Source organism: Canis lupus, chromosome 27 (genome assembly GCF_048164855.1).
Source record: "Canis lupus baileyi chromosome 27, mCanLup2.hap1, whole genome shotgun sequence".
NCBI classification, from domain to species: Eukaryota; Metazoa; Chordata; class Mammalia; order Carnivora; family Canidae; genus Canis; species Canis lupus.
In genome coordinates, this window is record NC_132864.1 from 39302367 (window position 1) to 39324450 (window position 22084).

Genomic DNA, 22084 nt, shown 5'->3' on the forward strand with positions numbered 1-22084 from the left:
TATATGAAAAAATTTGCGAGTATGAACACCCTCGACACTATCCAAATGGAAGCACACAGAGGGAAAACACTGGGAAAATAAACGTACAAAAAAATAAAAATAAAAAAAATAAAAAAAATAAAAAAAATAAAAAAAAGAAAATAAACGTACAACTTCAATGACCTGTGGGTTAATAGCAAGTGGTCTAAGGTATAAATGAGAGACCCAGAGAACGTGAAGGAACGAGTGACATTTGGAGGGGGAAAAAAAAGGTATTTGGAGAAATAAGCAAAATTTTTATGACTTTGATGAAAAGTGTAAGTCCTTAGACTCAAGAAGCCTGCTGAATTCCAAGCAGAACCCACAACAAAACCATCCCAAGGTTCGACAAAATCATATTGTTGAAAATCCACTGGTGAAAAGAGAATTTTAGAACAAAGGAAAAAACATGTGCAGTAAGTACGAAGAAGGAGTATGAGAGCTCTAAGGGGATATAGATTTAGAAGAAAGTTTATTTATTTATTTTTTTTAAATGTTTTTTTTTTCTTTAAACATTTTTTTTAAATTTATTTATGATAGTCATACAGAGAGAGAGAGAGGCAGAGACACAACAGGCAGAGGGAGAAGCAGGCTCCATGCACCGGGAGCCTGATGTGGGATTCGATCCCGGGTCTCCAGGATCGCGCCCTGGGCCAAAGGCAGGCGCCAAACCGCTGCGCCACCCAGGGATCCCTAGAAGAAAGTTTAGAAATGAAGGCAAATACTTTCTTTACCAATCAATCCAGTTGGAGATTCTGGGGCCTCTCAAACCCGTTCTGAGGATGTACACGCAGCATCCCCGCCTCCTGGGGGACAAGTCCCACGGCCGTGCACCTTCTCCACTTGTCACTGACCGTCACGGAAACGCGAATCAGAACCTCGATGACATATCCCCTCACGCCCCATAATTCTACTAATAAGACAAAACAGAAGTGTTGGCGAGGGCGTGGAGACGTTGGACCACCGTGCACCATTGGTGGGAACGCAAAAGGGTGTGGCCACCGTAGGAAACGGCTTGGAAGTTCCTCAAAACATCGAAAGCAGAGCTGCCACGTGGCCCAGCAATCACACAGCCCGGTACATATTCAAAAGAATCGAAATCAGGATCTTGAAGACATACACGTGCCTCCCGACATGACCCACAACGGCCAAGACAGGAAACCACCTAAACGTCCACTGGTGGGTGAGTGGATAAGGAAGACCTGCTTCACGCCTGCCTGTAACGGCACGTGGTTCGCCCTTACGCGAAGGCAAAGCAAAGACTTTTTCAGACAGACGCTGTGAATCGATCACCAGCAGATCCGCAAATGTTTAAGGAAGTTCATCGAAACGAGAAATAAAAAAAAAAAAAAAAGAAACGAGAAATAAGGACATAAAGGTAATGAGGAACGAGGTCTCCTCGTTAGCGACGGAGATGAGGTCAGAATCACAATAATGATAACAGTTTATTTTCGCTATTAAGGCTGGTTTGCCGTGGCTGCCAAGAAATCACAAACTTGGGGGTTCAGAAGGATGAACATCTATTTTCTCACTCTTGCATGGGGTCATCGGGCACGCAGGGCACAGCTAGTTCCTCCGCGTGGGGACTCCCCGGGCTGGCCAGGCTGCGTTCTCAGCTGGAGGCTTTACGGGGCGTGGCGGGCTCCCCAGCTCAGGATTTGGATGTGATCCGTGTCGCGGGTGTGTGTTTGCTGGTTCTGGGCCGGAGGCCGCCTACAGACCCTACGAGGCACACGGGTTCCTTGCCATGAAGGCGGCCTCCCCACGCCTGTTTAGCTCATCAGGCCCACAAGGAGACTCTCTTCTCCAGTCTGTTTAGGCGGCTTCTCGTATGATATGGTGCAACCAGGAAGCGACGTCCCGTCACCTGCGCCGTGAACGCAATCCGCCCCAGGGGTGTGACACCGTTACCTTGGCCCATTCTGTGGGACGAGGACGAGGCTCAGGGCCCTCCCCAACTCCACGGGGAGAGGACTGCACCAGCACACGGACGCCGGGAGGTGGAAGTCACTAGAGGGCTCACCTTAGCGTGCGTGCGCCCCGTTATTTCAAAAATCCACTTGCTTAGAGAACGGAGAATGCTATTTAATTTTGCAAATGTTCGTCCATCAGCTCAATGAGGTCTTGGTAGATCTCCCGGGGTGCGTCCTGTCCGAGGTAAAAATCCACGTGATTGTAGTGCGGGATCAGCTTGTAATAAATAAGCCTGGTGATGTTAGGGAGGAGATTCTCAACGTCCCTAGGATCGGCCACACGGTCACGTCCTCCACTCCACACGGCGGTCGGCACTTCCATCTTGGTCACGTCGTACAAGGGAGGCGTCCGCTAGTCACGGTGGGAGACAGAGAGAGAGAAGAAACAGTTTTCACAGGGAAGCACATCATGGAAGAAACACCAACGACCAGCTGTTAAGCAAGGTCTCCAAACGCGAGACGTGTGCGCTTCGAATACGCCCAGCGATCCACGAGCCTTAAGATGCTAAGGGTGCTTGCAAACACTTCCGCGGGAGCACTTGGGTCGTGAACAGAAACATAAGCCCGTAACCGTCTCGTCCCTGGTTTGCACTTTGGGGGGAACAGGAAAGAATCCCGGGGAAGGGGGCCCTTATTTCACGAGGATCGTCTTCCTGGTAGCCCTTGCACGGGGACTACGTCCCTTTCGAACAAAATATACGTATTTACGCGTAGGATACACGTAAATACCTCTTCCCATTTGCGGGAATCGGGGCAACGGGGATTATTGACGCTTGAGCAGACTCTCTGGGGAGCATTGAGGCCAATGGAGGACGACATCGGGAAAGGAGGCGAAGAAGGAGCAGCCCGTCCCCGAGAACGTGGCTGTGCTGTTGATGTCCGGCCCCTTCTCTCGGGTCCTGCGGCCTTCCTCGCGCAGACCCAGCCCATCCCGGCCCGTCGTCCCCCGGAGGCCCCGGGTGACCGGCAGGTGCAGCAGGCCCTTATGCTTCTGGCCTCAGTGGCCGGAGGACAGAGGCACACACGGCACCCCGGGCCCGAGGCTCCCTGCAGCTCTCCACCTGAGCCCCCGACAGACAGGCTGGCTTCTCCGGGACTGCGGCTCAAAGGACGCTCGCTATGAGCTAAGCACGTCCAGTCACCCCCTCAATGATGCTTTTAAAGTAAGCCTAAGAGGGAGGGGAGCGCCGAGGGCGGCATTTCATTGCCCACGTATCGTGAGTTTACCTCCACATTTAAAAAAAAAAAAAGATTTATTTATTTGAGAGCGAGAGAGCGAGCAGGCTCACGAGGGCTGGGAGGGCAGAGGGAGAGGGAGACTCTGGAGCTGACTCCCTGCCCCGCAGGCCGACCCCCGCCGGGCTCCACCGCAGGCCCTGAGGTCGCGACCTGTGCCGAAATGGGCCGGATGCTGCCCAGGTCGAGCCCCCGGCGCCCCGGCCACCCCACTTTTGAGGCCAGTGAGGCCGTATATGTGTTCTGAGCCCGCCCTAGAGCTGTCTTCTGCTCCCTGCCACCGGAGCATCCTGACCAGCACCGCAACCCGCAGAGCGAACCGCGTCTTCTCGGAATTCCCGCGTGGAAACCCTAAGTCCTGACTCGGTCGTAAGTGGGGATAAGGCTTTCCTGAGGGGTCCAGGCCGCAGAGCTTATAAGGCGGGTCCCAGGCCGGGAGGCTGATGGGAAGGGGAGGAGCGCTCAGAGGAAGGAAAGGCTCCGTGCGGGGCCTCCGCCGGCCGGGAAGGCTCCTCGCCAGGACCCGCCGCTGCCCCCGAGCTGGGACCTCCGGCCTCCACGACCGCGGCCGATGGGTCATGTTGCGGCAGCCCCAGAGGTTCATGCACCTCCGCTGGGGCCCCGGGGGTGCGCTCACTCAGGCGACCAGCCCTTGGGTCCGGATGCGGTCGTGATCCCGGGGACGTGAGACCGAGCCCTGCATGGGGCTCTGCACTCGGGTGGGGCCTGCCTGAGCGTCCCTCACCCTCTGGCCTCCTGCCGTGAGCTCCCCCCTCTCTCTTTCTCTAAAAACGAATACGGAAATAATGAACAAAGAAATCAGTAAAAAAGAAAATATATCATCATTCATTTTGGCGGCAAGATCAGGAATGAAAAGGTTATGTGGGGCAGCCCAGGTGGCTCAGCGATTCAGCGCCGCCTTGAGCCCGGGCCGTGACCCCAGGGTCCTGAGATCAAGTCCTGCATCGGGCTCCCTGCATGGAGCCTGCTTCTCCCTCTGCCTGGGTCTCTGCCTCTCTCTCTGGGTCTCTCATGAATAAATAAACAAATATTAAAAAAAAAAGTAAAGGTTACATGGACAAGGGGGCAGAGCTGTTGGCACCTGTCACCTTGGCCTGGAGGTTTCCTAGAGCAGGGGTGTGGGGGGCTGGGGGGGCCCGGCCGCCCCGAGGGCACCGAGCACCCGAGCAGGGGCTGAGCTCTGTCGCGGGGAGCTCACAGCAGGACGAAGAGGCTGGGATGGGGGTGCGGGGGAGGGACAGCCCGGGGACGGGACCGAGGAGCGGGCTCGGGGGTCTGGGCGCAGATGGCAGGCCCAGGGAGGGCAGCGTGAAAACAGACGTGGCAACCAGGATGCCGGCGAGACACCGCGGCTTGGGGCCAACATTTTTTTTTTTTTTTAACATTCTTAGTAGTAACGGGTCGGTGATCGCATCGCTCATCCCGCGTGCCCCGTTTGTGGTCACCACGTACGCTTGGGGCACAGGGGTTTGCTTTCTGCACATGCACGTTGTTCCCTCTCAGTCTGGGGCCTTCCGCGCCCCCCGGGGTGCTGAGCCTCAGGCTCGTCCGTGCACGCGAGCGGCCCTGCTTCTGAGGAGCTGCGGGCTCGGCGGGAAACCCAGAGGCGCGGCCGGCCCGGCGCACCAGGTGGGCTCTGCGGTCACTCGCTCCTGCCCGACGGGCTTTGGTTGCAAGGGTGGTGGGCCCTGGGGTGCAGGGGATGGGTCCGCGGGGGGTTGGTGTCCGGAGGGAGCCTGACCGTCCGGGGGCAAAAGCCAGGGCCGCAGCGCAAACGTGCTGCTGGAGTCGCCAGTGTCCCCGCCCCGACTTGACCCATGCGTCCTTGGTGACCGCTGGTTTCGTTTGGGCTCAGTCCCCTTGCACGGAGCCGAATCACGTATGGTTGGATCCCTTATGAACACGGGAAAGAAGAGCAACACACTTCACGCTGCCATTTAACACAGAACTCTGGTTCCGACGGCGTGGGTGACCGACACGCCGTTCCCTGACGGACGGCGGTACTTCTCCCCAAGAGTGGCATTTCTGTCCGCTTTATCTTTGATCATCCATAGATTGTTTGTTTTTTGTTTAAATGAGTCGTAGATGTCATCCCAAAGAATGGTCCCCAAAGTGCTGAGCTTCTTTTTTTCCATTTCTTTTCTTTTCTTTTTTTTTTTTTTGGAGAAGGAACAAGGGCAGTGGAAGAGGAATGGATGTAAAACCCGGGAACCCCTGGGTGACACTCTGACCCGTTAGCAGCTAAATACTGCGGACAATGGACTTGGACTTCTCTGCGGAAGCGAAGGCGGTGCCATTGGCCTTGTAGGGTCACAGTGAGGATCCCGGGGAACGACTCGGAACCCGGCCAGACACCCCGATGGACTCAAGTACGGGGCGTGGGGCCGCGGCTCAGTGGGCCGACCCTGCGTGCTTAGCGGCGCCACCTGTACCTGGTGGAAGTGCCTCATGTTCTGAGCGGGGTTTCCCCAGTCAAAAGCTTGGAAGAGACCGGAATTCGCAGCCTGGGGAAGACAGAAACAGAAAAGGGTCACGATGCTGACGTGCGAAATCCGTGAACGCAGAGGCTGAGCCACTGCCCACGGCCTCCGGGCACAGGAGCCAGAAGCCAACGGGATGGTGAACCAGCTCGCAGAGCCGCCTTCTCATCCCCCCGCCCACACTTCTCCCCCGAAAATGCTCAGACGGCAGCGTCTCTAAGGGACCCAAAGCTGTGCGGAGAGACGCTTACAGGGACGCCTGAGCCAAGGCTTCCTGGACATCATAGTTCCAAAAATTTTAGTATTTTTTCAAAAGGCACCTGCTGTGCATCTCCTGCCTTGAAAGGTGGCTGTTTTATTTTATTATTCTTTATTTTTTTAAAGATTTTATGTATTTATTCATGAGACACCCAGAGAGAGAGAGAGGCAGAGACGCAGGCAGAGGGAGAAGCAGGCTCCATGCAGGGAGCCTGAGGCAGGACTCGATTCCGGGACCCTGGGGTCACGGCCTGGGCCGAAGGCAGATGCTCAACCGCGCAGCCACCCGGGCGTCCCCAAAAGTGACTGTTTTAATGTACAAACGGCCTCCTTGTCAGGTGTCTAGGATGTTATGACCATATTCCCTACTCTCAACTATTTTTGTTGCTATTGAAAGGAACGTTGGGCGAGAGCACCATCGGGGCCTCCACGTGGGGCGGGCGCCGCTCCTCCCGAGGGGTCCACGCAGCTCGCCCCTGTCGCCAGGGAGGGGGCACAGGCCCAGCCTCTGACACACCGCGCTGCCCACTTTTGCATTTTAATGTTTAGACCTCGGCTATTAGGATGCAAGCGTTCACCCCGCGCTGCACCCGGGGTTCCTTCCACCGGGACCTGCCCCTTACATCGGAGGGAGGAGGCAGGAGACGTTCGCATGTGCCCCAGGCGCCTCGCGAGGTGATGCTCAGGCTCTTCCAAGGGGTTTTGTGGGTTTTGTTTTATTTTCAGTCTCAGATCTTTTTTTTTTTTTTTTTTGCACGCCCAGCGATAGAATCCTGATTTTTAGCTTAAGACTCTCTCCATCCGGGTGTGACGGACCGAGGCAATAGTGTGCCGCGGCTGCAATTCTGCAGGTTGGCAGCATCGGGAAGCAGAGTCGGGCCGTCGGCTGCCGCAGCAAGCAGACCCGAAGTGAGCGCAGGCTTCCCGGGTCGTGCGTCTCTCAGCAAGTCACCTGTCTCCCGAGTTCTCGTCTGTGACACGGGAGTGGTAACATGCTCCTCGTGGGGGTGGGGGGCGGTCAGACAGGGTAACGCAAAGCAGGTAAAATGACACAGAAACGCACGTAAAGTGGGAACGCTGGGGACGCTCAGAACCTGTCCTCACGGATATGACCACTGCCGTCATCGTCGCCCTCGCCTTAGCCGTGTGCGTGGCCTGCGACCACATCTTCCACCTCCTCCCGACGCGTCCTCCTGGTTCTGTCCTCAAGACGACTTCGTGTCACAGGAGGAGAGAGCTATTGAAGAGCAGCCCGCTGCGAGGTGTGTAAGGGACAGGCGGGGACGTTTGTAGAACGGGGGTCCCCATGCCCTCCCCGGAAGCCTGTTTACCAGAATCTGGTGAGACCGAGTGAAGCCACCCGCATGAGTAGACGTGGAGTTTGAGGCCGTGCCCACCGCGGACTCCCTGCCTCCTCCCCGGAGGAGGCCATACGTCCTGAGCATCCTCCTTCCTGCAGGAATTCGGAGGCTTACCTCCTGGGCGGGTGGGACTCTGCCCCGGGGTTCGGAAGTCCTCAGACCATCGACAGCAGCGCCCCTCAGCCGTGAAGCACGGAACCCGCTTATTAGGGTGTGGGATAAAGTGCAAATTCCTGGGGATCCCAGGTGCACTCAGTCTCTGGAAAGATCTTTTGTCTCCCCTTCCCTGTCCGCTCCCCAAACACACACACTCATACTTGGCGACTCCAGGGACGCGTGGGGGGCTCGTGGTGGAGCCTCTACCCTCGGCTCAGGGCGTGACCCCGGGGTCCCGGGATCGAGTCCCGCATCGGGGGTCCCTGCATGGAGCCTGCTTCTCCCCCTACCTGGGTCTCTGCCTCTCTCTCTGTGTTTCTCATGAATAAATAAGTAAAATCTCTAAACGATAAAAAAAAGGCGACTCCAATTGGATTTGACGTATCTCTGAACTTGCTGGGTGTTGAGTAAAGCGGTAGGACCAGAAAAACCTCAAGCCGAGGGCACGGCCAGACACCACTGACCCAGCGCGGCCCCTCTCTAAGGCCTCGTTTGCTCACAGTGAAGCACGACCTGCACGGCCTGGAATGGCCCGCGGGGGTACGGGGATGAGCAGGTCCTTCCGGAGCCACTTGTGTCATGGTGTAGAAGGTTCTCTTAGAACTGAGGACCTTCCAAAAGAGGACATACGAGCTTTCCCTAGAAAAGGCGGTTTGGGGCAAATCCGGAAGCCAGAGTTGGGTCGGAACACGCGGGAAGCAGCCAGTACTGAGGGCGACGGGGGCAGCGAGGAGGGCGGGAGGCGAGCGGGAGCGGCAGCGCGGCTTTGGGCTCTCGGAGCTGCTCCTCCGGCCTGCGCGGCTCCCCGGCCAGGAAGGGGCACCCACCTGCGCCCAGTGCAGCATGTTCTGGACGGACGTTCCCGCGGAGCTCTGCGCCAGGTAAACATCCAAGCGACTCTGCAAAGTAAAGAGAGGACTTGTCACCCGGAGCCCACCCTAGGACCACGGGTGCACCTGAGGGTTCTCGATCTCCGGGGAATAAGCACGTCCCCGCTTGGGCCAGGCCCGTCCTGTGCAGCCTTCACGGAGGCCCGAGGACAGCCTGCTGGTCGAACATGCTAACACCCCTTTTCTCTCCGGCCTCACCTCGGACAGGTCCCTGCGACCTTGCTCACCCTGCATCAAGTCCCCAAGCACATGGCAAGCGGGCGGTTTATCACGAGACATGGAAAAAAAGATCTGAATGTTTCCTTTGCTTTCTGGTTTAAACGACGTAGTAAATACTCCACGGGGCTCCCTGAAAGTTGGTGGAACATAATCCTCCCAGTATTACGACCTCCATTAACATTCAGACTTTTTCTGAATTAAAAAAAAAAAAAAAGGTTTTTTCACATTTTCCACTGCTTTTTTTTTTTTTTTTTTAGTATACAAAAGAGTTATATTTTTCCACCAAAGTGAGTGTAGAAACATCATGGCACTTAAAAAAAAAGGGGTGGGGGGATCCCTGGATGGCTCAGCGTTTTAGCACCTGCCTTCCGCCCAGGGTGTGATCCCAGAGTCCCGGGATCGAGTCCCACGTCAGGGTCCTTGCATGGAGCCTGCTTCTCCCTCTGCCTGTGTCTCTGCCTCTCTCTCTCTCTATGTCTAAAATAAATAAATAAATAAATAAATAAATAAATAAATAAATAAAATTCTAAAAAAAAAACAAACAAAACCCCACAACCCCCATGAGCTACCCAAGCCAACTGAATCAAGACCAAAATCTCTAGGGTTGAGTTCTGGACGTGTGTATGCCTTCAGGGCTCCACAGACTCTACGCGTGCACCCCTGCCTATCCTCCACTAAAATAAACATCCTTGCAGAAACTGCAATACCCCACAGGATGGTCCCCAACAGTGGGGGGGAAAAGAGGGCAATCTGACCGCACAAATGTACAACGGAGGCCCTCGGTGAAGGTTCAAGGGCGTCCTGACCCGAAGTCTTCCTTGAGCAGACTCTTAGGCCATGTCAAGAGGGTGCTTTTGAAATTGTCTCCATTGAGTTTGCTTACATGGTTTTTTGTTTGTTTGTTTGTTTTTTGCTTAAAGGTTTTTACTTCGCTTTGCCCACCTGATAGGCTTCCATCTAAGCGATGGGCGATCCCAACTGCACCGGTGGCTGAGACCGGAGGAAAGGAACGTGAAATCCGGTGCTAAGCCTAGCTTCCCATACACCGCCTTTTATGAATCTTGCACCAAAGCAAGACAAGTGTTAATCAGTGTTTTCCACTAACAGAGGGAGACGAGGCTGTGGGCAGAAGTCTGTGAGGGAGGCGGACACCATTTTTAGCTTTGTCCTGCTTCCTCTCTGGCTGGGGGGGCGGGTAGACAGTGGCTCCCCCCTTCTCCCTCCCACTCTCTGGGTCAGCTCGTGGTAACTGGGGAAGAAAAGATTTCAGCTGGAGAGGACTCGCCAGGAAGCCCAGCTACTCCCCTCTCAGTGGCCCCTGAACTGGGAGCCCGTACCGGTCACTGGAAAGCCGTCCCTTCATCCCTCTGGGTTACAGAAGTAAGTGGTTCCCATGATGACTATTTCCAAACCACTTGTGAAAAAATGGAAAACTGGCTTAAAAAATACAGATGCCCGAGCTTACTCCCCGAAATCCCGCCTCAGTAGGTCTGAGCGAGGGCCTAGGTGCAGCGAGATAGATTCCTAAAGCTCAGCCTTTGGTAAGCAAGGGGTTTTCCAAGGGGGCACGTAGGCCAACAGCAAGCGTTGGGGAGGATGCTCAGGGCCTAGCGCTCTTCTCAGGTCCACCTGGTGGACTCCCCAGCGTTGGTTGGAAACCACCAACCCGTAACTTCAGTTCAGGAGACCCCAAAAAGGCGCTCGAGATGTGGTTTCCACGCGATTCAGGACAAGCTCTCCTCACCTCTGCGCAACAAAACAATCCGTGCCTTGGATCCAACTACTTACGCGTACCATGTTTAAGTTTTTCGGATCAAATCCACTCAACGCGAATAGGAAGTTGCTGCAAATGTGACGAAAGAGCTTCCGGCTGCACACCTTTGTGGCAATGAATTGGTCAAAAAACGTATGAGGGTAGAACATCTTGTCACCAAATAACGCCTGCAAATTAATAAGCTACCATCAGATCTCACAGATGTGGATGTCGAGCGGGGAAAGGGAGACAAGGACTGCACCGTGGTGACCCCTGCCTGGTGCCGGTCCTCAGTGACACACGGAGGCCGGTTAGATTTTGTCTTCGGTTTTCCCAACACACCCTGGTGGTCTTCCCAACTCTCCTCTGGATGCCTTTTTCCCAAGATCGTCTACTTGGGGGTGTTTTTGGAATGACTCCTGAGAAAGTGGTCCCCGTAGGAGATCGTCAGGGCTTTGGAGTCAGGGGTACCTTGCTTCGATTCTGGACTCCGTCTCTTAGGCCTCCAGGAAGTATTTAATTCCCATTATCCAGAACTTTCTCAAGCATGAAGCGGAAGATTAATACGCAGCATGTTGCACTGCTGTGAAGACAATCGGCCACGCTTCAAGGTGCCTACTGCAGTTTCTAGACCCTAGTAAACGTCCCCAAACAATAACGACTCTGATAATTGAAGAACGATACTAAATGAGCCACTTCTTCCAAAATCTTTCAACAAAGTCCCCCAGAGGCAAAAGCCCAACCTCCCCCAAACGGATCTCTACTAGTGGAGTTTCAGGCCACGTTGCCATTTAGTTGAACTTTACCTTCTGAGCGTTAGGAATCCCTTCAAATTGGAACGTGAATTCATATCTAATTCCTGGGCATAGAAGACAAATCTTGCCTTTGTCTCACAATAACTAGTTTTATCATCTCGGGATAATATACCAGATACAGAGATGAAAAGGCATATTTTATAATGATTTTATTTATTTATTAGAGAGAGAGAGAGAATGAGTAGGAGGAGGGCAGAGGAGGCAAGCAGACTCCCCTCTAAGCACAGAGCCTGGCGCAGCTCGATCCCAGGACCCTGAGATCCCGATGGGAGCCAAGGGCAGACGGTTAACTGACTGAGCCACCCAGGAGCCGCCCCTGACAAGATATTCCTTGATTCTTAAAACTTTTGGAAACATCTGTTTACTGTAATAAACACTGGCGTATCTTTCTCCTGGAATCCTTCATCGACAGCCAGTTACAACCAAAGACCAATCATAATGAGCATTTATCTTTATTTGCGCTAATGCATGACGAGATCTCACCCTCTGTTAAACTCGAGCCAGTAAATTCCTACTGGGTATGGTTGGTGGAATTCTGAGTTTGAAAAGTGGTTACTCTATATGGTCAAAGGTCATCTTCATTTAACGGGATATTTGGTATCTGTGGAATATCGATAGAATCTACGACGTATCGTGACTTCATACGCCCGTTCCTGCCAGAAAGAGAGGCTGCAAGGTGTTAATCTAGTTCACACCATATTTCTTTAGGTCTGGAAGGCAGTAGTCAGCCACGGCAGACGTAATCTGAGTCATTCCGGCCTCTCATTCATTTTGTCACAATCACTGGGACCCTTCAACGATCTACTACGTAATGGATTTAACCTACTTATCAAATCATAACTCTCTGTGTGTAGCCGTCTACGTGATAATAATTAATTAGCAGCCACAGACACATGAAGTCAACTTTTTTTTAAAAAAAGAATGGCTTCCTCTTCCTTTTTAGAAAGATTTTTTAAAAATTTCAAACAATTTTTCTGTTTTTTTTTCCATTCTACTAAGAGAATTTATTTATTTTTTATTATTTTTTTAATAATAAATTTATTTTTTATTGGTGTTCAATTTGCCAACATACAGAATAACACCCAGTGCTCATCCCGTCAAGGAAGGAGAGAAAGCATGTGCACGAGTGGTGGGGGGAGGAGCAGAGGGAGAGGGAGAATCTTTTTTTTTTAAAAAATAAATTTATTTTTTATTGGTGTTCAATTTGTCAACATACAGAATAACACCCAGTGGAGAGAGAATCTTAAGCAGATTCCACGCCCAGTGTGGAGCCCCCCGTGGGGCTCGATCTCACGACCCTAAGATACTGACGGGAGCTGAAATCAAGAGCTGGACGCTCAACCCACTGAGCCACCTTAAAGATTCCATTTTAAAGTAACGTGGGGCTTGAACACACAACCCGGAGATCGAGAGACACAAGCTCTTCCGACTGAGCCGGCCAGGCGCCCCTGAACGTACCTTTCCAAAGAAAGTTTGCATCTATTCTATGTGCTCAAGTGTGACCATCTAAACAGGCTAGCACACGGGTAAGTGATTAAAATAGAAAGAAGGGTCTGATTCTAATTAGTGAACTTTTATTTTTCACCACCAGTATCTTCATCATCCACACTTGGCAGAAAATCCACGTGAGAGGGAAGTGCCAGTTCGTAGATGTGACCGACCATCAACGTACGATGTGAAGAAGGAGGTCACATCTGCCACGAAGGGCCTTTGCTCTTTGTCCTGGCAGCTGGTGGTGAAAGAGCCTGGAGGCCTCTGACTTCACTCTACCTCCACCCGTGCACGCGTGATGCAGCAAAATGACCACATGTCAACCCAGGACAGGTAATGGCTCCTTCATCCTTCCCTCAAGAGAGGGTGGTAGCGCAGGCAGCTGGCCACACATGGCAAGGTACACAGGACTTGGAGGCTGTGATTCCCAGTTAGATCTGGAGGGGGCGTGCTCGTTACGTACGATTCTCCCATCAGCTCTTCCAGTAGCTGAATTTAAGGTTTCCCTTCCTGGGTACGGGGCCCCAGGCCAGGTCACATGGCTTGCCAAGCAGAACATGGGCTGGATGCAGCTCTCAACGGCCTGCCGAGCTGGGCACCATGGATCCAGAAAGGTGGGGAAATAGCTACGTAATGGAAAGAGCACCGACCAGAGAGGGCCTGGCAGATCTGGGTTCAAATTCTGGCTCCACTACCCGTTAGCTGGGTCACGTGGGACTGGACGCTTAGCCTCTTGGAGCTTTAGGTTCTTCTTTTAAGGAATGAAGACAGGGCACCTGGTGGCTCAGTCGGTTAAGGGTCCAATCTCGATCTCGGCTCAGATCATGATCTCAGGGCTGTGAGATCAAGGTTCGCCTCAAGCTGTGCGCTGAGTGTGGAGCCTGTTTGGGATCCTCCCTCTCTCTCTGTCCCACCCCCTTCTCTCTCTTAAAAAAAAAAAGGAAATGAAGACAACACGGACCATCCTTACGTTATAGATAACATGTAAAGAGCAAAGGGTCAAAGCAAGCTGTAGGTCAGAAAAAAGAGAGAGAAGAACATAAATGCCCAGGGGCAAACAAGGGGTGGGGGGGGAGGAGCAATTGGCAAGCAGTCCTGTTGGCACCAAGTTCTGAGCTTTTGAATCTAAAGCAAATTCAATGAATAAAACTAGACAATATTCACTAGGCACCTGCGATAGGCTAGATGTGATGCTTCAACTACAGCATCTCAAACATGTATGGTCTCAGCGAATCTCCCAAACCACTTGAATCGTACGCATCTTGCACTCATTCATTCATTCATTTTCAACTTTACTGAGGAATAATCGACACTGTAAGATGTGAAATGTCTAATAAATGAAAGTTGGTGCGCTTTGACCTACGTCTCCCATTTCCGCCTCCTGTAGCCCTCAGTGACCACCATTCCATTCTCCTTTTTGGTAAAATTATTTTTTTTTTAAATATTAGATTCTACATGTAAATGATTCAGTACAGTGTTTGTCTTTCTCTGTCTGGCTTATTTCATTTAGCGTCACGCCCCCTAGTTTCATTCATGGTGCATGTGGGCTGTATTTCTTGATTTTCTTTTGACCTTTTCATGTTCTTTAAAATTTTCCATTTTAATTTGTCTATTCTGTTTGTCACAGGGGCTACACGAATTGGCATTTCTGCCAACAGCACATAAGGGTTGACTTTTCTCAACATCCTCGCCAACACTTGTTATTTCTTATCTTTTTTTTGATAATAGTCACCTAGTGAGTGTGGGATAATACCCTACTGTGGTTTTGGTTTGGATTTTCCTGATGATGAGTGGCATTGAGCATCTTTCCATGTACCTATTGGTCATTTGCATGTCTTCTTTGGAAAAATGTGCATTCTTGTCCTTTGCCCATTTTAAAATTCAATTTCTTGCTTTTTGGCCATTGAAATGTATAAGCTTTTTATATATTTTGGTTATTAACCGCTTATCAGATGCATGGTTTGCCAATACTTTCTCCCATTCTATAGGTTGCATTTTCAACATATTGATCGCTCCCTTTGCTGTGCTGAAGCTTTTTAGTTAATCCCGTTTGCTTATTTTTGCTTTTATTGCCTGTACTATTGGTGTCTTATCCAGAAAGCCTTTGGCAAGAACAACGTCGAGGAGCTTTCGCCTATGTTTTCTTCTAGGAGTTTTATGGTTTCATGGTCTTCAGTGTAAATCTTTAATCCATTTTGAGTTAATTTTTTTGAGTGGTGTAACATAGGGGTTCATTTTCATTCTTTTGCATGTGGCCTTCCAGTTATCCTACCACTATGTATGGAAGAGACTGTCTTTTCCCCATTGTGTGTTCATAGCATCTTTGTCAAAGATTAGTTGACCATAAGTATGGGTTTATTTCTGGCTTCCTATTCTATCCCACTGGTCTATGTACCTGTCTTTTAAAATTATTTTTATTTTATTTTATTTTATTTAAAGATTTTATATATTTATTCATGAGACACACACAGAGAGAGGCACAGACACAGGCAGAGGGAGAAGCAGACTCCCTGTGGGGAGCCCGATGTGGGACTCGATCCTGGGACTCCGGGGTCATGTCCTGAGCTGAAGGCAGATACTCAACCACTGATCCACCCAGGAGACCCTATTACCTGTTCTCATGCTAGTATGATACTGTTCTAATTACTATAGTTTTTAATAGAGTTTGAAATCAGGAAGTGTGATGGTGATGCCTCCACTATTGTTCTACTTTCACAAGATTGGTTGGTCTATTTGGGGTGTTTGTATCTCCACGTAAATTTTAGGATAGTTTTTTTTCTATTTCCATAAAAATTGCCATTGGAATTTTGATAGGGACAGCCCTGGATCTGCAGTTCACTCTGGGTTGTATGGACACATTAGTGATACTAATCCCCCCAATCCATGGACGCAGGGTATCTTTTTATTTATTTGTTTCTGTTTTTTTCTGGGTTGCATAGGTATGAGATTGAATCACTATAGGCTAATTTACTTATTTCTCACAAGCTAGAATCCCTGACTTCTATAAAAATGGTCTTACTTTCGTCTGGCTTAATTGAAGTCACTGGACACAACGATCAGTGTTAGCTGCCATGGGGGAAGGCCTTGTCAACATGTAAGAGGAAAACACACTAAGCCACATGGACCAATTCACTTCAGTTGAGTAACTGGCCAGATTAGTTAGCCGTCAGCTTGCAGAGAGAATCTGGAGTTCGGGATGTTGCCCAGATTTTGAGGAGCTGACAGGCTGAGCGTCTGTGAAGTGTGGGCAGTTGAGTAGGGTTGGACTTTCAGTGGGTGGTGCAGTTGGTTAAAGATCCGCCTCTTGCTTTCAGCTCAGGTCATGATCTCAGGGTTGTGAGATCGAACCCTGCATAGGGCTCTGTGCTCAGCAGGGAGTCTGCTTCACATTCCCTCTTCCTCTCCCTCTGCCCTTCCTGCTCATGCTCACTCTCTTTCTTTCTCTCTCTAAAATAAATACATTAATCTTAAAAAAAAGTTGGGCTTTCAGTGATGGGGGAAAGTATGTTCTAGGCAAACCATGACAGCAATGAGCAGCTGACATTTATTAAAAGCTTATAATTAAATATAATTTTATTAAGACCAGGTGCAAGACCTGGTTCTAAGGGATCCACATGTCTGAACTCAATCCTCACAGCAGCCCTATGAGTAGGAACTATCATTATCCCCACTTTAAGGATGAAGGAAAAGATTCACAAAACATTTATGATCTTGACCAGATTCACCCAGCCAGCTAGGATCCAACCCCACGCCGTCTGCTCCATGCTGTGACCTTAACAGTAGTTACAAAGATCCATATTGCTCCTCAAAAACCAAGGGCCACTAGAGAGAAACTTAACCTACTAGGTTAAACAAATCAATCAACTCAACATTTGCTTTCTCTGTGAGTTGTGGAATGACATAGGATGGAAGCCCTGATGTAGATTTAGACAACAATGTCGGATGGTATCCGAGTGAGCTCTCTGAACCCTCTTGGTAAAATCCCATCACCGGTAGCTCTACATGGACACCTTAGATCTGTTATAGCCTCAGAAGCATGTAAAATGTCATTTGTCTAAGGTTCTCTTCTCTTGAAATCAGTGAAAATAGAGCTCGTTTTAGTTACTACATATTTAAACTTGGAGAAGTCACATACCTTGACTACTTCCCTGGAAAGAGTTGTAAATTTTTTCAGAGGACTCTGGGTGTATTTCACTGTGATGACTGGAGCCAATGCAAAAAATATCTTAATCCTTTTAGCCAGCTCTGGATTTGTAGAGAATGCTATGAAGGCTGAAAGGGAAGAACACGTTAGTTTATAGATTTAAAACAATTCTTCATTCATCGTAAATGATAACAAAAGTAATCACATTAAGAACAATAATGACAGAAACTAAAAGAACAACTCAGAGTAAGTACCATTTGTAGGGAAGAATTTCCTAAACTTCTCAAGGATACAACTGGCTAATTCAAAACACAGTGACTTTCCTGTCCCTGGAGAATTTAAGTCTACTCGTAGACAGTGTTGCAGAAGGGGTTCAAATACGCATTGTGGGGCATGTCTAGGTAAACCCCGAGGGCCATGCTCCCTTGACCGTACTTGGTAATATCAGACAGCACTGGGTTGCAATTTGGGCTTCCTATTCACGGGCTGCGGGACGTCTCTTAGTTTTCTCAATTTGCACACGTGGAAAATAGAATCCTTAGAGGAGGATTCTTCTGAAGGTTGAATTACCCGTGTCTGTAACTGAAGGTATTATTTGGCGTTCTCACCATTCGAGAGGATTTCCAGATTCAGCCACTTGTAAGATGTGGATGATAATGGTCTCAAGTGCTTGTGGGTTGCAATGAGGGACACACGGAAGCTGCATGGCATAGAGACCTACTCTACGCCAGGAGCCTGATTAGGATCCGGGGAGAGAACAGGGACTGGTGGAGATGTTCTTGGCATCGTTGGGGTGGCTAGCTACGTGGGGAGCAGGGAAGGGAACAAATGCCTCACGGCATTGTCAGCACGGCCCACTGATCTCTAGCCCAACCCGATCCCCGTGCCTCTGGGAACTAAAGGAAGCATGGATTGTGGCATATGACCTCCATGCTTTGTCATTCTCTGCTTTCCTTTTGATGTCCTCCTCATTAGACAGCAAGCTCTTTAAGGGAAAGACCTGTATCATTTTTATCTCAGCCGTCCCAGCCTCTAAACCCGAGTCTGGCGACTATGCGTGTGTGTGGTGTACACACGCGAATCATTCCCTCACCCTCCGGCTTATCCATCAATTTCCAAATTCAGTCCTGGGACAGCAGAAATCCCTGTTGTCATCCTGGTTTTATTTACCCTTCGGAAAGCGGTCAGAAGAAATATTTTCCCAGCTCAAGTCTTCAAGCTAGAGGATGCCCAGAAAGAAGAAGTTTTGAGCCCTTCATGAATATGGAAGGTCCTGGGACACTCAGATCACCCCTGCCCCAAACACACCTATGGTGGTGCCTTGGGAGTGGCCCACGTAATAGAGTTGCTCTTGTCCTGTTTTCTCCAAGATAAAATTGATTGTGGCCGGGAGATCATAGTTAGCCATCTCGTCCAAGCTGTCAAAGAGAAAGAACAACACAGTCGGAAGAAGAAGAAAAAGGCAAAAGAACATCATCTCACTGTCAGGCCTGCGACGGTTAAGCACTTACAGCAGACAGAGATACCTGGCTTTTTGTTGACTTAAGACTAGAGTCTATTTAGAGCATTAGGCGTCTCTGCAACTTTGGAGGATGCCACCTTGATTGCAAGAGTAACATGGTTAAGAGATGAGAATTAGAAAAATCCGCTTTGCAAAGGCCCACAGAGGATTTTCCTACAAGGCTCATCATCATTCACTTAATTATAGATCAGATTTACCAAACTCCCTTGAAAAGAACAATACCTGCAGTGCTTATTTTCAAAGCAGATTTGTTGACGTCGGCCCAGACCCACCGAACCCGAATTTCTGGGGAAGAGGTCTGGTGATCCGTGTGTTTATCAATCACCTCAACTGCTTTGGTTCTGGTCACAGCCAGGAAATACTCTCCAGGGAATCAAGGTGATACTTGTAATCATGCCAGGACACGATTGCCCTGGGTGTGGACTTAGGAAATACCAAATGGCTTCTAGGAAGAAGGAGGGATGAAGTCAAGGCACGAGGGCTTTAGTGACCTTCCAGGCACGCTTCCCAGCTCTGGCGGCCCATAAGGGTTGGCCCCAGGATGCAGCAGGTGCGGCTTTTAGAGCAGAACCGGCCGGGGCATCCTTCTATGGTCAGGCTTTCTCTCTATTTCCCCAGGACCTGAGTCCAGGGACCCGTCTTGGCCCTGCCAGCCTGTGATTTACTCGCAACCTCGGCAGACGGACATTTGGGGCGTCATCTGTGCAGAGTCCCCCCAATCCAGGCTGACTCTTGGCTTATCATGAGCGTCTGGTTCTCAAAAATTGCACCCAGAACCTAGGTTCTGGTCCTATGTCCCTTTCAGTTTCAGTTTTCCTTTTTAGCAAGCACACCAGGTAAACGTCCTTTGGGGTTGACACAGGCAAAGCGGTTGGTATTGCTGGAAGTCACCTTTCTAAACGTGATCTTTGCTTTCGAGGCTCTTTTCCTTTGCACACACAGCAACAAGTGGGGTTTCTAAAATGAACAGCAATGCCACGAATAAGGGCATTTCTCCAGAGCCTGTGAAGAAAGCCTGGGTAGGGAGACGTGTGTTTCATTCTAGTGGATTCTACCGGTGAACGTGCGCAGGAAGGGGCAAGGCAGCGGGAGCTCAGCCACACACATGAACAATGCCCCTGTTTGACTGTACGCGACAACAATCGTATAAGTGGCGACTGGCTCTGTGTGAGTCCGGAGCTTCTTACCTGAAGGCCCAGTACTCTCGAGACTTGGGGGAAACCTTCAGGTGTCTTCTGGACCAGGTGTTTCCCCGGCTGTTCCCCATCCACACGTCATAACCGAAATCTGCCAGAAGGAAAGCCAAGCTGTTGTTGGGGAGGTTGCAGATCCAGTTAGTGGCAGACGCGATCAAGCCGTGCTGCAAATACACAACAGGCCTCAGAGCTGAAAAACACGTGGGCACCAAGAGCTTCATGACTGGACTCCTCCGTGTCTACAAGCCCCTCTCCGTCCCAGCTGCCTCTGCGGCAGAGCAGAGGGGATGGCTGAAATCGGCCCCAGGCTACCCTGCCTTTGCGTCCTGTGTCAACTTACTTGGGGGACTTAACTGTCTTCTCATGTCCTGTGTGTCTCTTTGTAAAATCTGGATTAATTATAATGTTTTATGCTGTGCTGCAGGCCCTGGAGTCGGGCCGTACTCGCTCAAAGTCTGTGCTGCGACACATCAACCCCTTTGTGCCTCAGTTAGCTTATCTGTATAATGAGCCCTAATAAGAAATGCTACCTCCAATGTAGTCATAAGAATTAAATTAGAATTAAAATCCATAGGGGAGCCTGGGTGGCTCAGTCAGGTGAGCAGCTGACTGTTGACTGTGGCTCAGGTCATCATCTCAGGGCCCTGGGATCGAGCCCTACGTTGCGCTCTGAGCTCAGCAGGGAAACTGTTTCAGGTTCTCTCTTTCCCTTTGCTCCTTTGCTCTTTCCCCCCTCATTCTCTCTATCTCTCTCCCTCTCTCTCTCTAAAATAAATAAATAAATATTTAAAAAGAAAGGTAAAAAATAATAAAATAATATTGTATCATGATATTATATCATAAATATAATATATTATTATATCATATTATAATAAAATAATATTAATAAAAATAGTAAAATAATAAAAGACTATCCAGCATAGTAAATTCTTTCTCTATTATTATTATTATTCATATCAATAACATTTTACTTCTCAAGAAGCATGTGATTACAAAACTACATTTTTCTCAAGGTAATAACAGAAACATTAAAAACGCCATTTTTGAATATCGACCGAGCGCCAGGCAGTGGGCTAGATTTTACACATGCTGCATCATTTAATTCACATTGTCAGAAAGCAGAAAAACAAGATGCAAGACGCTCAGTGAAATGTCACACAACATAAAATTGTGAACTTTATATACAAAAATCCTGTTCACAATGTGGAATTGGAATAGCTGGACCGAGAAAGCAGGGAAATGGAGTTGAGACACAGGAAAGAGAGAGAAAGCGACCACTTTCCCGACTTTTACAAACGGTTTGTGGTGCTGGGCTGGCACCCAGGGCCCTCGGCTGCCTCGCGGGGCCAGCGCTGGAGGTCAGGCTGGCTACCACTGGCCCCTGGAGAGCCCTCGGCCACCCCGACGCAGGAACTGGGTCTGTGTCCATTCCAGGCACCCAGTGGCTCAGGGGTGGAGTGTCCACCTCTGGCTCAGGCCGTGACCCCGGGTCCTGGGATCGAGTCCCACATCCGGCTCCCCACAGGGAGCCTGCTTCTCTCTCTGCCTGGGTCTCTGCCTCTCTCGGTGTCTCCATGAATAAATATATAAAATCCTGAAAAAATAAGGTCTATGTCCATTCTGTCTACCTTTGAAGGAAATAGGAAGAAGAGCTGTTACCAATTCTGCTAAATTATCACCCAAGCGCGGTCACCGGCCGTGGGCCCCCTGTGATCCGGGCCCCGCAGCCTCTGTCTATACCTCAGCGGGCCACCTCATGCCTCTTGGCAGCTAGCTGGCAGAGCTGGAATAGAAGTTTGGGCCAAGTTCTCACGAGGATGTCCACAGGCACTGGAGTTCTCCGGGGGGATGGTTGGTTCTATAAGGTCAACGACATCTCTCTCTCTCTTTCAGAATCTAGATTTTCCTCCTTACATGATTAACCATTCGGATGCCGGGAAGTTGTGTTATAAAGACTCCTAAGTGGCAGAGGGGCCAAGAGACGAGAGAGGAAAGCAAACAGTCCTTGCCAGGCGGATTCCCCTTTTCTCCACAGGGATCAAGCTGCATCACAGGAGCTAGAATCAGCTCATTAATTAAGCTTAAGTATAGCACTAATCAGATTTACTTAAAACCTGAAGTCCCGATGACTTAAGGACTAATTACAAATGAAGTAAGTTGGAAAGCTGTCATGGCGGCGGAAGCCAAAGAGGGTGATCATGGCCAAGCCTGAACTTGAGTAAAATTGAGGCCGAGAGAAGTTTTCAGATGAGAGCAGAACCTGGAGGCCAAGTTGAGAGATGTTGGCGATTGGCTGGATATAGGAAGCGAGGGAGAAAAAGACATCGAGATGCCGCCGAGGGCCTGGTTGTTACGCCCGAAGAGGGTATCTCTAGAACAAGACCAGGTTTTCCTTTGTGTGATTTTCTTTTTTGGAGGGACAAAGTGATGGAGGAAAGTAAGACTAGATAAACAGTGTACAGTGGACCTTTGAACGACACGGTCCACTTAGATGTGGGGTTCTTTGACAAATACAGTGCTATAAATGTCCTTTCTATTCCTTACGGTTTTC

The 22084-nt window shown here is 49.9% G+C and overlaps 1 protein-coding gene across 3 annotated transcripts in view; it reads right to left on the minus strand.

Moving 5' to 3' along the window:
- Window positions 1–538: 538 nt before the first annotated feature.
- The window catches only part of LIPK (lipase family member K), a 42524-nt gene continuing 20978 nt past the window's right edge, over window positions 539–22084 (minus strand). For 2 of the 3 annotated variants that reach the window (XM_072803680.1, XM_072803682.1), the window contains 7 exons: window positions 19525–19723; window positions 18124–18233; window positions 16807–16943; window positions 10407–10553; window positions 8331–8402; window positions 5681–5752; window positions 539–2343 (listed from right to left, as the gene is read on the minus strand). In XM_072803680.1, coding sequence (XP_072659781.1) covers window positions 2104–2343; window positions 5681–5752; window positions 8331–8402; window positions 10407–10553; window positions 16807–16943; window positions 18124–18233; window positions 19525–19723 — 977 coding nt within the window. In that variant the 3' untranslated portion in view covers window positions 539–2103. The remainder of the gene's footprint in view (window positions 2344–5680; window positions 5753–8330; window positions 8403–10406; window positions 10554–16806; window positions 16944–18123; window positions 18234–19524; window positions 19724–22084) is intronic. The other variant, XM_072803681.1, reaches the window with a different exon arrangement.